This window comes from Apodemus sylvaticus, chromosome 9 (genome assembly GCF_947179515.1).
Source record: "Apodemus sylvaticus chromosome 9, mApoSyl1.1, whole genome shotgun sequence".
NCBI classification, from domain to species: Eukaryota; Metazoa; Chordata; class Mammalia; order Rodentia; family Muridae; genus Apodemus; species Apodemus sylvaticus.
The window spans coordinates 81,351,838-81,369,077 of record NC_067480.1 but is presented as its reverse complement, the minus strand read 5'-3'; the positions used below and the strand labels follow the sequence as shown (position 1 = coordinate 81,369,077).

The 17,240-nt window shown below is 55.2% G+C and overlaps 1 protein-coding gene across 4 annotated transcripts; it reads right to left on the bottom strand.

Moving 5' to 3' along the window:
- Positions 1 to 1,620: 1,620 nt before the first annotated feature.
- Vegfa (vascular endothelial growth factor A) lies at positions 1,621 to 14,542 on the bottom strand. Of its 4 annotated transcripts, XM_052192574.1 has the most exons (8): positions 14,477 to 14,542; positions 12,342 to 12,390; positions 9,304 to 9,500; positions 8,399 to 8,475; positions 8,155 to 8,184; positions 6,363 to 6,434; positions 5,048 to 5,179; positions 1,621 to 2,951 (listed from the first exon to the last, which is right to left on the bottom strand). In XM_052192574.1, the coding sequence occupies exons 3-8, from the start codon at positions 9,487 to 9,489 to the stop codon at positions 2,930 to 2,932; spliced, it is 519 nt and encodes a 172-aa protein (XP_052048534.1). In that variant the 5' UTR covers positions 9,490 to 9,500; positions 12,342 to 12,390; positions 14,477 to 14,542; the 3' UTR covers positions 1,621 to 2,929. The 4 variants fall into 4 exon arrangements, with proteins under 4 accessions (XP_052048534.1, XP_052048535.1, XP_052048536.1 ...); XM_052192575.1 differs by lacking the exons at positions 9,304 to 9,500; positions 12,342 to 12,390; positions 14,477 to 14,542 and having other exon boundaries at positions 8,399 to 8,782; XM_052192576.1 differs by lacking the exons at positions 6,363 to 6,434; positions 9,304 to 9,500; positions 12,342 to 12,390; positions 14,477 to 14,542 and having other exon boundaries at positions 8,399 to 8,781.
- Positions 14,543 to 17,240: the final 2,698 nt, after the last annotated feature.

The following is a 17,240-nucleotide window of genomic DNA, read 5'->3' as shown; positions in this document are numbered from 1 at the left end:
AAGGGAGGCAAGAAAGAATCCGTGAAGCTAGGTTCCAAGGGGTAAGAGCACCTACCTCACTGGGCCTTCTGCAAGCATTGACCCATGTGGGGTCAGCGATTGGGAAAGGGCAGGCACCAAGCTGACACTTCCAGAAGGCAGGACCGTGTCTCCAGTCCTTGCCTACGTGCGTGCCCTGTCATCACACTGACACTCCCACGTCACCTTATCGTGCTCAGACATCTTCCCCCACTGTTGCCAGACACCTGTTTTGTCCCAACCCCCACCCCATGCAAGAGTACCCTTGTTCAGCCCTTCTGCCTAGGGTCTGATTCCCACAACTCCCATCTCCAAAGAGGGCCGTCTGCAGGCCGTGTCATGAGAAATCCTATCTGTGCCATGATCCTCCAGCCCAAGCTAGAAGCCCCTGTGGCTGAAGCATTTTCCTACTTGGACTAAAGCTTTGTCTTCCTCCTCTGCTCTTTTGGGTGGCATAGCCTACCGGCAATAGAACCCTAGGATGTACCATACTAGCCAGCCCCGTGTTTTCCCGGCCCTTTGTAATCAGGAGGAGTAAGATTCTAGAAGCAGATTTGGACACAATGCTATTGTGTCAAAGATCCAAGCAGGGTCTGTGTGTGGCCTGAGACAAACACAGGACAGAAAGGCTTACACAAAGGGAAATGGAATTCCACTGGTAGCAGCAAGACTCTTGTTATTGGATTCTTCCACTTAGCATCCAGAAGAAAACTGCACACTGGGCTCATAGCCCCCAGCAGTACCAGCCCCTGGTCAGCTGCAGCCAACAGCTCTCTCCGATCTCCAGTTAGCTCCTGGAGACACGGTTCCATCCTTGTCTGGCAAGCAACAGGGACCTAGATGTGTACTGCGTAGTGTGACGACCCTTGGCTAGGGAGCTGTCTCCCCTCTGCCCATCCCCAGAGCACTGACTCTGGGTGCAGTGAGATAGGAATGGGTGGGTCACCCCATATCCTACACCGAGGACTGCTTCCCAAGCCTAAGACAAATATCATGAACCCCAAAAGAGTGGGGGAAAGCGGGACAGGAGGGCCCAGTAGAGAAGGAGAGACCAGGGAGAGCTTTGAGATCAGAATTCAATTCTTTAATACAAAATGCTTTTTTTTTTTAAGATATATCTGTATTTCTTTGTTGCTGTTTAAAAATAAATATGTACTACGGAATATCTCGGAAAACTGCTCTAGAGACAAAGACGTGATGTTAATATCTTTTTCCCCCACAATTATTACGGATAAACAGTAGCACCAATAAATAAATGATAACAAATATTAAAATTAAAAAAGGAGAGAGATTTAGTATGTAGAATTCTCTATTTTTTCTTGTTTTGTTTTTACATATAAAAAACAGAATAGCAATGTCTATTTTATCAGAATCACATATATACATAAACATATATATATATATATATTTATATACAAACACAAGTTGCCAAATATATATATAGTATGTAAATGTATATTGAAACCTTATTTCAAAGGAATGTGTGGTGGGGACAGGGGGGGCAGAGCTGAGTGTTAGCAAAATTAAATATCTTCTCAGGACAAGCTAGTGACTGTCACCGATCTGGGAGAGAGAGATTGGAAACACAGATTTCATACACACAAAAAAAAAACCAGTACAAACAAGAGAGAGCGAGAGATACATCTCATAAATAGTTGAAATTAAATATTAACCAAGAATACTGAAAAAAACCCTACTCTTTAATTAAATTAACTGTTTTAATTTCTAATTAAAAAGGGCTATTAAATAAGTACCGTATATAAAACACTTTCTTTTTTCTCTGCCTCCGTGAGGGGCGTGCGGGTCCTGCCCCATTGCTCTGTGCCTCGGGAAGGGAAGGTAGGGAAGGGTAAGCCACTCACACACACAGCCAAGTCTCCTGGGGACAGAATTAGTGGTTTCAATGGTCTGATCACACAAGGTCCTCCTGGGCTGTACCCAGGAAGTGGGGTAGGGAGAGGACGAGGGGTTCCCAGGAGGAGGAGCCGTTACCAGGCCTCTTCTTCCACCACTGTGTCTTCTCTTTGCCAGGACACCTGTGGGAGGCCTCCCAGGCGCCTCAGAAGCAGAGGAGAGAGCTGCAGGCTGCCCAGGCTCCTGATCCTTCAGGCAGTGCCCAGAGGGCAGGGTGCTCTTGTAGAATATAGTGGGGATCCGCAAAGCGTGCCACGTCCTGAGGCGCCCCAAACTTCTGGTTGGAACCAGCATCTTTATCTCTTTATCTGTCATCTGTCTTTCTGTCCTCTTGACTCAGGGCCAGGGATGGGTTTGTCGTATTTCTGAGAGTGAGCCAATGTGCCCCCGTGCCCTGGCCTTGCATGCTCCCTGGCAGGCAAAAGGACTTCGGCCTCTCTAAGAAGAATGAAAGACCACACCGGAGTCTTTCACCCCATTGTCTCCCCGGTCGGGATCCGAGGGGGGACACTCTCCTCCCAACTCAAGTCCACAGCAGTCAAACATATCCAGTGAAGACACCAATAACATTAGCAGAGTTAATTTAAAAAAAGAATATATATATATTTTATATATAAAACATATATATTTATTTATATATATAATATATATATATATGTGTGTATGTGGGTGGGTGTGTCTACAGGAATCCCAGAAACAAAGCTCCCTAATCTTCCGGGCTTGGCGATTTAGCAGCAGATATAATAAAATGACGAATCCAGTTCCACGAGGGACCGTGCTTGGTCACCTGCCCGGGAATGCGTCTGCCGGAGTCTCGCCCTCCGGACCCAAAGTGCTCCTCGAAGAGTCTCCTCTTCCTTCATGTCAGGCTTTCTGGATTAAGGACTGTTTTGTCAACGGTGACGATGATGGTGTGGTGGTGACATGGTTAATCGGTCTTTCCGGTGAGAGGTCTGGTTCCCGAAACCCTGAGGGAGGCTCCTTCCTGAGGCCCGGCTCACCGCCTCGGCTTGTCACATCTGTGGGAAATGGCAAAGAGAGGCAGGGGTTAGGGCCACAGGAGTCTGGCAGTGAAGGCAAGCAGCCTCCCCGGGCCTGGGAGCCCACGGGTCCCCGTAGGGTCGTGCTACGGGAACAGAGTTCCCAAAGGTGCAGGTGAGACAGAGTCCCAGTGGGGAGAGAGAGAGAGACCAAGCCCTGCCTTCTAAAGATGGCAAACTATGGAAGACAAGACAGACATGGAAATACTCACAAAAGCGACAAAGGTGCAATTACCAAAAGACAGCCCCCATGTGACATTCCACAGCACGTGGGTGAGAGGGTTAGATGTAGGTAGTGGGGAGAGGATCCCTACAGAAGGATCTTCAGTTCTGGCTCCAGGGTTAGGTTTAGGGGATGGAAAAGTCCCCTGAGCTAAGCCAATGACAGAGGACTGACTGCCTTGGGGATGGGTCCTGACCAAGGGAGGACACCAGAGCTACTGAAAGGTGTCAGCTAGGCCTCCCAGACCTCTCTCAGCCCGAGCATCCACTTTGAACTGCCTGGTGGCTTACACCTGCCTTTTACCACATGATGTCTGACTTAGGCCAAGGACAGACAACTCAGTGGCTTTGTCCCTCCTGGTGAAGCAGAAGGCGTCTCCAAGGACTTTCTCCTTTTGCTTCTGCCCCTGGCTGTTTGCCTTGAGGACAGCCTGAAAACGCAGGTCCTAACCTAGTCTTGGAATACTCAATTCCCAGACACAGGCAGTAATGGACTGAGTTGGGTCTCTGGAAGTCAGGTGACTTCAATTAGTGCCCAGCTCACTCCGGAAACCCTACAATACCAAGGTCTTTATCTTCCTTAAAACCCTCCCGGAGAACGAAGGCCCTCCACCCAGGCCTGCTGTTGGGAAGAGTAACAGATTCATTGTTCTCATACAGTTTCATGGGAACAACTTCATACCAACAACCACAAAGAGAGAGGGGAGAGACCCGCCAGGTCTCTGGTGTCCTTTGAGCACCCAGACACAAGAATGTAGTCAGGGACGGAGGTACATGCCAAAAAATCCTTGCTCTACCTGGTGGGCTAGCCCTATGTCGGCCATCCCTTAGAAGCTTAACCTGCCCCCCTCCCACAGTGACGCTCTTCCTCGGGGCAGGCCACACCGATATAAACAACCCTGGGACTGCCAGTCAACAGCCCTGGGCTCTTGAGCTCCCCAGTGAATGTGGCCATTTACAATATTTACTTGTGCGCTTGACACTTCCTAAGTTCACATGGACAAAAGACAGGAGCGCAGACACCTGGGCATCCCAACGGTTTATGAACCGGGCCCAGGCTTCGGGTGTTCATAGAGTGCCATCAGAAAGAATGGGTCTGCCTCTTTCCTGAAACCACACTGGAAGCGTTTTTTGAAATGTGTGGGCTGACTGATGTACGGTACGCTATTCAGTGTCCTCGGACGTATGTAGGAAAAAAAAAAAATCCTATCCCAAACCAACAGCAGACCCCTGCCTCTTTCAGGAAGCGAGTCTGAGGTGGACCCCAGTCTGAGGTGGACCCCAGTCTGAGGTGGACATGGCCTGTTCTCAAAGAGCTCCAGTCTGGGGGACACAGCCTGTCTTCAAGAAGCCATAGTCTTAAGGGAATAGACAACAGGAGAGAAGGCTCCAAGCCCAGGAAGACTACACTGAGTGGTGAGCGGCCCAGCTGTGCAGGCTCTCTGAGGACACAGGTGCAGCCAGGGGACACTATTAGACACCCCTCCATACCTGAAAGGGATGTGAGGTTTTAGCACTTAGCATCAAAGATAGAATTAACAGCATCGGCCCCAATAGCCTCCATAAGCAGCAGGACCACAGGTCACAACACACAGCTTGCGTCCACACCATCACATTAAGTCACAGCAGCTGACCCACTCAGGCAACCAGGGCCACCAGACTGGAGCCCGCAGCCCTACAGAGAGCCCCAGCAGGAGAGAAGGCAGCAGTCACCACGCAGGCAGCTAGAAGCTGAGCAAGCAGCTGGCCCCTCACAAGCGTGCTCTCTCTGTCTCTCCTCTCTCTCTCTCTCTCTCTCTCTCCCATGTCTGCGATGCCCCTCTCTGACTCTTGCTCGCCCTCTGGAAACCAACCTGCAAGTACGTTCGTTTAACTCAAGCTGCCTCGCCTTGCAACGCGAGTCTGTGTTTTTGCAGGAACATTTACACGTCTGCGGATCTTGGACAAACAAATGCTTTCTCCGCTCTGAACAAGGCTCACAGTGACTGCAAAAAGGCAAAAGGAAAGATATCTAAGCTAGAGCGTCAGCAGAGAGAGAGAGAGAGAAAAAAATCCCATGCAACACCCCTAACATGTCCGCCACGGCTTTCCCACCCAGCTGGTGGGCCCCTAGGCCCTTTCTACGTTCTGGAAAGATCCGAGCGCTCTAGCAGAAGACAGAGAGAGTGGCAGAGAGACGCAGCGCTGGCAGGACATGTGCCTGCAGGAAGAGGAGGGCACAGGCGGGCAGAGTGCGGGGAGGTGGGGGGGGAGGCTGCCGTGAAGGACGGTCGGTGCTGTGCCCCACGAAGACATGGGCCTATCTTGGGCCACAGGGCCTCCACTACTACTGCTGTGCCCACAACACACTTTGACTCTTCACCTGCTGGGGACAGTGATAAGTGACCACCAGGGTACCTTCTCCCTGGAAAAGGGCCCCTGCCCAGACCCTTTGCCAAGGAAGAGGGCCAGCAGAAGGCAAGCCAAGCCCAGTGGCACTGCCCACCAGCCAGGCCTCCGGAGTCTAGTACAGCACCTAAACATAGGAAGAGGCCGCCATCGAAGACCTCTGTGGGTGATTTCAGTCGGACTGGATAGAGAGGGCTTTCCCCTCCCGGAGCCTCAAGTGCGGGCGTCAAAGCATTTCCAACAGACGAGAACAGGCTGCCACACAGCTCACTCAAGTTCCCTCCTCAGCCCACCACGATCCACCTCCCACCGACACACGGCCCTTAACTCATTCCACACTGCCCTCCACACCACCCCTACCCTCCAGACGTGTGCAGGAGCCTAGAGCAGTGGAAACCAGTTGGGATGAGAGGGCCCCTTTGCCCAGCGCCCATGCCAACAATGGCCCCGCCACCAATGCCCAGTGGGTGAGAGAAAGTCGGTGCCCAGCCAAGCCGGAGTCCCCCTCCCTGAGTTGAGTGTTCCAGATCTACTCACCTTCTACCCTCCCCAACCCACCCAACCCTGGGCCAGCAATGCCACCACCAAGTCTACCCATTGGTGCCATTAGTGGGGTGAGTGAGAGAGAGAGAGAGACTGAGGCAGGGCAAGAGCCAGAGGGGAGCTGGGGGTGGGGTGGGGTGGGGTAGGGCGGGGCGGGGCGGGGTTAGAGGAGCTGCAGGCGATTGTCTGGAGGCCAGGAAGGCTCCAAGGAATTAGACAGCAGCGGCACCAACGTACACGCTCCAGGATTTAAACCGGGATTTCTTGCGCTTTCGTTTTTGACCCTTTCCCTTTCCTCGAACTGATTTTCTGGAAAATACAAAAACAGAAACAGACAGGAAGAGAACGAGAGGAAAGAGAAGAGAGGAGCAAGGAAGAAGAGCAGGAGACCCAAAGCCAGCCTAGTCACACCCTGAAGCAGCCTCGGGGCCAGACCTCAGTCACGGGTGGGAGGGACAGCACACATCTTCCTCCTCGCTTTGCCCACAGTAGGGCAGCAACCCTAGCCCCAGGCAGGGCTCTGAGTGATTAGCAGAGACTGTGAAAGGCACAGCACTTAGGCTCAAGTGGCCCCTGGTCTCAGGCAGGGCACAAAGCAATAAGGGCAAGATCTTTGCCCAGCAGGCCAGAACAGTCAGACCCTGAAGGTCAGGGGAAGTAGCCAGTCTATGGCAGACTTTAATGAGAAAGGGTTAGAACTGTAGAATGTCTGCCTTGACTTCCAAGTGTGACAGTAGAAGGCCCTCTGGGATCCCTGCTCACAGCATCCTTGGTGAGAGGGGGTGGTTACTTGAGAGATGGTATATAAGCCAGGGCAGGAGATGGGGCACCAGCTACCCAGCAGTCATCTGGGGTGGGCGGTGGTGGGGCTGGCTGTCATTGGAGCCCAGCACTGAGGGTGGGGCGAGGGGAAGAGGAACAGCGTAGTGAGGGTGTGTGATTAGGGGCCAGGGGACTTGGCCGAGGTTCTCCTCTCCAGAGGCCAAAGTCTGCCGCTAGACTCTCTTCCGAGCTCAGGCGAGCCCTACCACTCTCCCTATGGGCAAAGCAGACATTGAGGGAACAGCTGAGAGGGACAAGCTACAGCCTGCGACCCTCTAGGGAACCATCGCTCTCTTGGCCTGCCAAGTCCCAGAAAAGATATGGCAGCCTGTCTATCACAGGGAAAGAGAGACAGGAAGAAGGGACCTGGGGAGAAGAAGGCATGTCTGTCCTGCTTGGGAGAGAGTCCTGGTAGCATGTGGAAGGAGAAAGCTCTCCACACAGGACTCGCCTGGTGCATGCCCTGCTCTCTCTCTCTCACTGATAAACTCCCGGCTCTGGTAGATACTGTGGTTATGGAACCTGGGGACTTAGGGAGAGGCGTGAGGACTTCATATCCACCAAGTGGTAGGGCAGACAGAAAAGGGTATGGGGTGGGGGTGGGGAGGAGGGTGGGGGTGCTCTCTCTCAGTCGCCCCTTCACTCACTGCAAGTTTATTCCCCAGCAATGTCAGCCCCCCTCCCATCCTGACCTGACCTTCCACAGCAATCAACAGGAAGCCTCAGAAAATGGCCACCACACCGCTTTTCCTCCCCAACTAAGGGAGCTGTGTCTGCTACCTGCCACACTCCTATAGGAAGGCACGCGCACACACGCACACACACATACCAAGAAATCTCCTAGGACCTAAGAAACCTGGACAGCCACAGTCACCACCAAACAAGGCCCAGGCCACGTCCCCTGATACACAGAAACTGCCCTGTGGCACCCACTGGCTCTCCCTCACTCTGCTGTGGTGCAAGTGTCCACAGCACCGGCCGCCACCCACACTGAAACACTGTGTGCTGGCCTGGAGGGCAGCACCTTCTTCAGGCTGGGTTTCTTCATCGCTCTAGAGCCCTAAGCCTAAAGCTGACTCCTGCCCACTTCGGCCACCACACTACCAGCCCACCCAAAGCCACTGAGGCCATCAGAGCACCCAAGAGAGGAAGCCGAAAGCCCCGAACGGAGACCATCAGAAAGAAATGCTAAGACGTGACCACTTACTTTTCTGGCTTTGTTCTATCTTTCTTTGGTCTGCAGTGGGTAGAGAAAGGGGAAGAAAACAAGACACGGAGGAGTTAAGACGATGATGACAACAACGTGGTAATAATTTTTACATGATGTTTCTGATGTAGCAATGCTATCTTAATCTTTTGTGCATAACAACGTGGGACCCTAGAACGCTGCAGGGATCAGCTCATGCGGCTGCGCTAACATATGCCCCACGCCCAGCTCGCTCGGGCCTCACCTGCATTCACATCTGCTGTGCTGGAGGAAGCTCATCTCTCCTATGTGCTGGCTTTGGTGAGGTTTGATCCGCATGATCTGGAGAGGGAGGGAGCAGATCACAGAGGTTAGTGACCCAGCCAGCCATACCCCTATGGGACACCCCGGGGCTCCTGCCATTTAGCACCCAGGGGTTCTATTGAGCAGGGATAGGAGGTGGAGGTAGGGGGACCAGGGCTCTAACAGAAAAGAACCTCAGGTCACCCCAACTCCCCCAAGCCTGCTCGTCTTAAGGAGAACTTTCTCTTTTGAGAGCAGACACAGCTGCAAGGGTTGGCCAGGCTGGGAATTCAGGTCCTGGATTCTTACCATCCCCATCCCTTCCCCTCCTGCAACCCCTCCCAAGCTTCACCCTGACCCCTAAAAGCTACCTAAGAGCTACCCACCCCCTGTTACTGTGCTCCCTCCCACTCTCCACCCTGTCTGGGCCCAGATCCACCCACTAGGTAGCACTTCAAGACTGGCTTTTGACTCTGTATAGACCAGTCCCATCCAGCTTCCCAAATAGAACCCTCGTGTGGGGGTGGGGGCGGCGGGGGAGCCTTTGGGCTCTCCCAGAGAAATAGAAGAAGACTTGTTGCAGGCAGCAGCCCCTGTTGAGCTCAGGAAGCAAGGGTCACGAAAGCAGATGGTCAAACTGTGGAGTGCTTCGGCAGGCAAGTGCACAGTGCAGGCTGGCATCTTCTTCCCCAAGGTAGAAAAGAACCCACCCCCACCTCATCTCCTCACCAAGCCCAATTTAGATCCTCCTACCAAAAGTTTCCCAGGCAGAGGCCCAGACAACCTTCTAATGCCCCTCCTTGTACCCTGCCCCCCCCACCCCCCGGTCCTCCTGGACCGCCAGTCCCCTGTGCCACAGGTGCCCACCTGCATGGTAATGTTGCTCTCCGACGTGGGTACACACTCCAGAGCCTCATCGTTGCAGCAGCCCGCACACCGCATCAGGGGCACACAGGATGGCTTGAAGATGTACTCTATCTCATCGGGGTACTCCTGGAAGATGTCCACCAGGGTCTCGATCGGACGGCAGTAGCTTCGTTGGTAGACGTCCATGAACTTCACCACTGTGGGGGAGGGACAACACTCAAGTCAGTCAGTGACACCCAAGGTGATCAGCCTCTATCTCCACCCAGCTTTGTGAGACCACTCTTCACAGCTTCTGTATCAGACAAATGCTTCTAAAACTCCAACTGAAGCCCCTCCCTCATTTCTGGGTCCAAGTCCAGGGGAGGTGGCCTGCCGCATCAGACTCCACTGCTCATTGTAACAGCAAGTTCCTATCAACTATGGCTCCAGAAGACAGCCTGAGTGTGAGTACACCTGCTTTCTTCTCAGAGCTATGGCCATGCTACCAACCAAGCCAACAGCCACTCACCAAAAACATACCGGACACTGGGGACAGCTATGTATATACATTCTTCCCCATGTCACCACTGAACACAACCAGGACCCCATTTTATAAATGGGGTTTGAGAGGTTCAGAGAAATGTCACCATTTGTCCCAAATGCCACAATGGCAGTAAGAAGCAGTTAGAATGAGGTATAACAGCAAAGCCTTCCGACACCTACATCATGCGCAGACACAGAAGCTTCGAGAGGCACCTGCCAGTACCCCCGCCCCAGACTTCTAAGACAAATCAGCAGGTGGCAGTGGGCAGGCACAACATGCAGGTCCTGCCAGCACTAAGCACCCCGCCCAAGAGGGCAAACTGTTTGCATCATGGAAAGAACAGGAGCTGCCTCCGTAGGACACATTGCTAGAAGCCTAGAAGCCGACCTGGAGGAAGACAGGGGAGAGACCATTTCGCAGGCCGTCTGACGTACGTGAGAACAGGAAGGGGGTGCTTGAGGGCCAAAGGGCGGGCGCTGGAGAGTACAGGACTTCTTTGGGACACCAAATGGTGGCTCAGTCTGCCACTTCTGGTCACACCCCTAAGGCTACCCCACAGAAGCCTGTCCCCCGAAGTGAGAAAGGGAACATAAGCCCACACAGGACATAAGCCTGTACAGCAGTTAGAATGACCTTGGGCCTGTCCCTCCAGTCTCTGGGCCTCTATCTGCTGAAGCAGGTTGGCCTGACCTCTAAAGACACTTAAGGGGACGAGAAGGTGGCAGTGCTCTGACTCTGCTAGCCCCGAAAACAACTCTTCTTTTCTCATTCCGGGTGACAAAGTTTGGAATGTCACCAAAGGCATTTTAAGTGCACGCTCCAGAGACTACACACTCCCACCCTCCCAACCTGGGGCCACAGCCAAACCTCCCTTTACTCTTCAAAGTTTTTTTTTTTCTTCTTTTTCCAGAAAGGTAAAGAAAATGGAACCCAGGTATATGGTAGGTTGGCTGGCAAGGACGGGGACGTGGAGGAAGAGGTAGAGCAATGGCCACAGATGTCAAACAGGGAAAGGGGTGGGGGCAACCTCAGCTGCCACCCCTGTGCTTTGCTTAAGGGCTCTCTTTTCTATCTGGATATATGAGCAAAGGATTCTTGTCTACCCCCAAAGAGTTAACATAAAACACAGCCAAAAAAAAAAAAAAAAAGTCCATGAGATCAGATCTGAAAAATTCTTTTCAAGGAAAGTCTATATTGAAGATGACTAACGCAGAATTTTTTTTTAACTAACCCTTCACCTTGGCTGGGACAGAGGTGGCCCAGGCTATTAGAGGCCCCACACAGGAGGAAAGATAGGCCCGCGCAATGAATGGAGGTCGGAGCTCTGTGGAAAAAGACCTAAGATGAAAATCCTTTCCAAAAACTTCTTAAGAGTCTCCAAGGTCCATAGGAGGTAGAGGAAGTGACTTGGCCAGTACCCATGGGAGCCTGGCCCCTGCCCCCAAGAAAGGCTGTCCCGCCGCTCGGGCGTGTGCACACATACACTTCAGCATCGGGCTTTCGTGGTTTTCCTTATTTATAGCAGACAAGCTCTTCTCCATCAAACAAAGACCATTTGTCTTGCCTCTCCCAGACCACAGAGCCCACTAGGAAGCAGAAGGGGGTGGGGAGCACTTTGGAAGTAGGGGCCTGTCAGTGGCCGGGGCCAGGGAGTGGCAGAAAGCCAGGCCCCGGGCCAGAGAAAGGGCTCCTGAGGGAGGAGGCAAAACCGGCTGGACATCACCAGCCTTCCTAGGCTGCTGGCTCCTGCAGCCACAGAGGATTTGGGTCAGGGAAACTAGCCTGAAGGAAGACCCCAGGGCCTTCCCTACTCTGAGGAAGGACACTGGGGGAGTGGCATCCGGCTGGGGCAGAGGCCACACTCAGTGCTGGGGAGAGCCAGGGCGTCCCCAGAGAAATGGGAGGATCCGGGTACTCCAAACCACACTGGAACAAAAGGCAGGCGGACTCAGGGTTGGGCAGGGGGGCGGGGCGGCTGAGAGCTATAGCCGGCCCTCTGCTGGTCCTGCAGGGAAGTTCTCAGCACCCAAACGCAGTCTGTGGAAGCTGCCACACTCAGAGAAATGCAAAGGCAGGACTCAGTCCTTTTAGGATACCCTTTTACCCTGCTCCAGCCTCATACTTCCACCTCACACAGGAATGAGGAGTCACTGTCCCCCACGGGTGGGCCTGGATGGCTGGGAAGTGGCACTGAACATTTATCTTCCCCTGGGAGAAGGGGGTACAAGAGACACTTCCCAGAACATCTGGAAACCCTGAACAACTGCCTTCCTCCTCATCTGTGCTCACGGCAAGCTTTGCAGATAGAATTTCACTGGAGAAGCTATTCGGAAAAAGCAACAAGTCCTGCTTCTAGCAGAAAGCCAAACAGGAGACACCTTAAGAAACACAACAGTACCCTTGCAATCTCCAGCTCCTGTACCACACCTCCCCCCAGGTCTAAAAAAGAGGAATGGGGTTTATCCATTCACACCTACTGAGACAACAGGGGTCCGTTAGAGAGTGTGAGACTCACCTTCATGGGCCTTCTGTTCTCCTTCTGTCGTGGGTGCAGCCTGGGACCACTGGGGACAAAACAAAGAGTGAAGAGAAGCGTTGGCAGGGACAGAGGCAGCCACAGGAGTCCGAGGCCTGACTACTGAGCGCCTTGATCTCTTCTTGCCTCTCCCAACCCCCAGCTCCCAGGTCCCCATAGCCGGAGTCACACGGGAATGGTAAGTGGTCCCTCCCTGCAGGTCCAGAGCAATACCCACTACTCTGGATGGCTTCAAGCCTGAACCCATGGAAGTTAAAGGCTAACCAGGTGCTAAGGGCACTCACAATGTAGAAGGAAAATACCAGGATCCCGCTTTACCCAGGCCCCCAGCCCAGTTCCGATCCTACCCTCTCCCTTTTCCCACTGCCCCCGATTCCCTGGTCCAAAGCCATGGGTAAGTATTAAGGTCAAATAGGAGGACAAATTTGGACTGGGGCAGGAAGGAAGGACTGGGGGCGAGAAAAACAACGTGGTGACCTTCTCCTGCTGACATGACAAATACCAGGGCGCTCGTGTTGAAGAAGGAGGGGTGCAGAGGACCGAAGGGCACCGGCTACCCTCCCCCATCCAAACTCTTCCTAGGCCTCAGAAATATTCAGCATACCCACAGGTTGCTCAAGGGGTGAATGGCTGGGAGGAAGCCCCTAAGGAAGGGAGACTGACATTTCCCTCCCACCCCAGTCTGCCCAGGGCCTGATTACAGCTCCAGAGCCTGGCCAGCCTCCTACTCCCACATCCCCAAGCCTCTCACCTGGGCAGGGCACTTGACTCAAATGTAACCAGGGAAGCTCTCTCTCCTCAAGACTGCCCAGCTCCCAGGGGTTCCCCTCACTCTACCCTGAGCCTGGGTCCTCCAACCCTCCTCATGCCCACCAGCTCCTCTCTCTCCTCCCCAGAAGCCGTGAAGGTCACCAAGAAGGCCCCGTGGGCCTGACAGTGGCAAGCAAGCCAAGGCTTCCAGACCTTCCTGAGGGTCTCCTGCTGCCACCAACTCTCCAGCCACCTGCCTCACACCAACCTGGACCTCCAACTGCCTCAGAAGGACAGACTCCCACCCTTGGTCTGTCTCTGTCTTTCTCCTAAGAGCAGTCCATCTAGGGCCCTCAGCCTTGCCACCAGGGCCAAGGTCAGAGGTGACCCTTCTCAAGAGATAGCCTCCCACTGCAGCTGCCTCAGGTCGGCGCTGGATTCTGCACCTCAAGCCCTCAACTACCCCCTCAATAGCCCCATGACATTCTCCCTTACTCTTCTGTCTAGCCCCCAGTGGAGAAAGGGAACAGAAACTTTGAACCCCTTCCCAGATGGGGAGGTTCTAGGCAGGGCCTGGCCAGGTGTCCTTCTCTGGGGGCCTCTGAAGGTCACACTGTGGCCAAGCAGTCCTGCCCTTCTCCCCACATGGAGGCCCAGAACCAAGGCCTTTGTGCCAGGGTGTGGGGAACTCTGGATGGTGGCAGGGACACCTGTCTTTCTCCTTCCTTCTGCCTCCTTTCCAAGAAGGCTCTAGAGCTGAGGGTTCGTGGAAATGAGCACTAAAGGACCCCTTAGTAGGCAAGTCGGGTGGGCAAGTTCAGAGTTAAACCACCTGCTCTCTGGGCATCGGGTTTTGCCAGGACAAAGTGTGTGTGAGACAAGGGATCCTGCCAACAGTATGGGAAAGGGCTGGTTCCAGGCTGCCCCTGTCAGAGCAAACATCAAGTCATGTTTCCAAAAAGGGGGAAATGGGGTGATGTCAGTTACCCTTAGTTGAACCCCCCCCCCCAAAAAAAGCTTTAGCACAGCTAACTGGAGCTGCTGGGAGGAAAGGGACGCACACCTCCACCAACTCAAAACTTAGGTCAGCGTTTCCACAAAGAACCGAGGGTGGGCCCCAGCACCCCCACGTCTGACAGTCACCGTCCTTTTCCTGGACCCTGGGGCCAGGAAGGGTCCGATGAGTCTTCGCAAAGAAAAGGAAAATATAAAAGGGTGGGAAGGGCTTCTCTTTACACCAGGCAGGAAATGGGGAAAAGGGGGAAGGGGCGTTAGGAAATTCTTCCTAGCGCGAGGCACGGTTAGAAGTTGGGAACAGGGGAAAGGGGTATGGGAGTTTCTCCGGATCCCGGAGCTAGGGATACCTCCAGAGGTCACCTTCCTCACGGAGGGCCGGTGGGGGGAGGGGCGCCGCTCGTCGCCCGGGTCTCCGGGCTCCGGCAGCCACGGCTCCGGGAACACGAGGCCGGCCAGGCCCGGGCTGATGTAATCGGCTCTGCGCCGCGCGCGCCCGGCCAGGCGGGGGAGGGCGGGCACCGCGCGGGACGCGAGCGGGGACGGGAGGGGGTGGCGCGGTGCAGGTGGCCCAACAAGCCAGAGGGGTGGGAGAGGGTCCCCGCAGCAATCCATCCTAAAACTTTCCCCAAACTCACTGCAAGGGCCGAAGAGACCCGAACGGCAGTGACAGCAAAGCCCCCTCGGTCGCCCGCGCCCTGCCCCCTCCACGATCTCTGCCCTCCCCCGGTCCAAGGTCCGAGCACCCCCAGGCATGCCCGCTGGGCTCCGGACTCCCGCCCCCTTTGCCCGGACTTCCAGTTCTCCCGGGACCCGCGACCCGGAGCAAACTTCTGCCGCCAGCCGCGGCGCAAGCCCAGCCCCCTCAGCCTCCTCCTCTGGCTCCCGCCCTCCGCTGCTCGGCCCAGATCGTACGTGCGGTGACTCTGGTGGGTGGGCAGGGCCCGCGTGGGCGGCGAGACTATCCTGGCGCCCTCCCACCTAGCGCGCACCCCCTCCCCCTCCACGTACGACGACAGAGGGGGATGCCTCGCGCCTGGAGCCCAAAGACCCGCGTGGGGCACGAAGACCCCCACGCGCGCGCTCGCACGCACGCACGTCCCCAAGCGGGAGAGGCGCTCGCCACAGCCCGGCGACACCAGGCGGGCACGACCGCTTACCTTGGCATGGTGGAGGTACAGCAGTAAAGCCAGGGTCCAGTGCACCCAAGAGAGCAGAAAGTTCATGGTTTCGGAGGCCCGTCCGGGGCCGGCGCGGCTCGCGCTCCCTCTCCGGCTCGGACTGCGAGGCAGCCCGCTCTCTTGCGCGCCTTGGCGGGCTCCTCTCCCTTCTGGAACCGAGGCCCGGGCCGGGGCCTGGGGCGCGCGCGCGGCTGGAGCACTGTCTGCGCACACGGCCGCCTCACCCGTCCATGAGCCCGGCTCCTGAGAGCCGAGCGCCCACTGCGGCCCCCTCTCCTCTTCCTTCTCTTTCTCCTCTCTCTTCTCGGGCCCCGGCTTCTCCAGGCCCGAGCTAGCACTTCTCCCAGCTCCGATCGGTTTGCCTCCTGCGGCGCAGACCACGGCTACTCCGAAGCGAGAAGAGCCCAGAAGTTGGACGAAAAGTTTCCGTGCAATCCCGCGAGCCCCGACCCCCTCCACCCCGCCTCCGGGCGCGGGCTTCGGCTCCTCGCGGCTCGCCGCCGCGTCCACCGTCGGCAGCCCGCCGGCGAGGAGGTGGGCGCTGGGGCTGGGGGCGGTGTCTGTCTGTCTGTCCGTCAGCGCGACTGGTCCGATGCAAGATCCCAAGGGGGAGGGCTCACGCCGCGCTCTGGCGGTCACCCCCAAAAGCAGGTCAGTCACTTTGCCCCTGTCCCTCTCTCTGTTCGCTCGCCAGCGCGCTCTCTCTGACCGGTCTCTCTCTTCCTTGACTTCTCTCTGGAGCTCTTGCTACCTCTTTCCTCTGCTGATTTCCAAAATCCGAAGTGATTTGAGGGAGTGAAGGAGCAGCCTCCCCAAACCGTTGGCACGATTTAAGAGGGGAATAGGAAGCAAAAATAAATTAAAGCGTAAAACAATACAGTTTAAGGAAAAAAAAAAAGGAGGTTTGAATATCAAATCCCAGAGCACAGACTCCCTGGCTGGTGAGTCCGCTGAATAGTCTGCCTTGTCGCTGCGTCTCGCGACAGAGCTCCGCTGCCGCGTCTCAGCTCGCCCCCAGCGCCGCGGCCTCGCTGCAGCTCGGCTGCCCCAAGCCTCTGCGCTTCTCACCGGTAACAGCGGTGGAAAAAAAAGGAAATGTGGCCCCGCCCCCAAAGGCCCCGCCCCAGACCCGCCCCGGGGGCGAGGCCAGGCCGAGCTAGGCACCGCCTTTCAGGAGCCCCTAGGCCACTTCTGCGAAATGGAAAGCTAAACCCCTTACCAGGGTCCACAGCCTGGAAATTATCTGTGCACCCCTTCAAACTGGGCTCAGGGACACATTGGAGATCCCAGAGTGTTGGGAATCAGGGGAGACAGGAGAGTGAGGTTATATGCGGACAGAGTCTAAGAACAATTCCCTTTCCCAGGAATATAGGAGAAAGTGGGGGGAAGGTGGAGAGCTGGCAGGGACGTATGGGGAAGGGGACACCCGGAGTGACCCCTGGCCTTCTCCCCCACCTCACATACACACTACACACGCGCGCGCGCGCACGCACGCACACACACACACACACACACACACACACACACATATGAACGCACGCACTCACATTGACACAAGCGTCCTCGTTCACGCAGACTCGGCTCGCCCAAGTTCACGATCTCCCCGTGATGGCCGAGCGCCCCCTAGTGACTACGTTATGCACACCCCAACTCTGGCTCAAATGGCGACGGGAAGGGGGTGAGAGTTGACTCTTGAGCATGGCAGACGTTGAGTTCCCAAATAGTTACATGTTTCTCACACACACACACACACACACACACATACACACACACACACACACACACACAACGCTTGCGTGTTTGACCTTGGAAGCATAACTCTAGGTTTATATAGGGGAGAGGGTTTACGGGGGAAGTATACTTGTCTGAGCCCTTGTCTGATGTGCAGACATCAGGAGCTAGGGCCCTGGGGTGAATGGGATCTTCTGGGAAG

Coding starts and splice junctions, on each gene's coding strand:
- Vegfa (XM_052192574.1), bottom strand. CDS start 9,489: ATGGACGTCTACCAACGAAGCTACTGCCGTCCGATCGAGACCCTGGTG. Junction 6,435..8,154: donor GATAGAACAAAGCCAGAAAA/GTAAGTGGTCAC, acceptor TGTATTTTCCAG/AAAATCAGTTCGAGGAAAGG. Junction 2,952..5,047: donor TTAAACGAACGTACTTGCAG/GTTGGTTTCCAG, acceptor CATTTCCCACAG/ATGTGACAAGCCGAGGCGGT.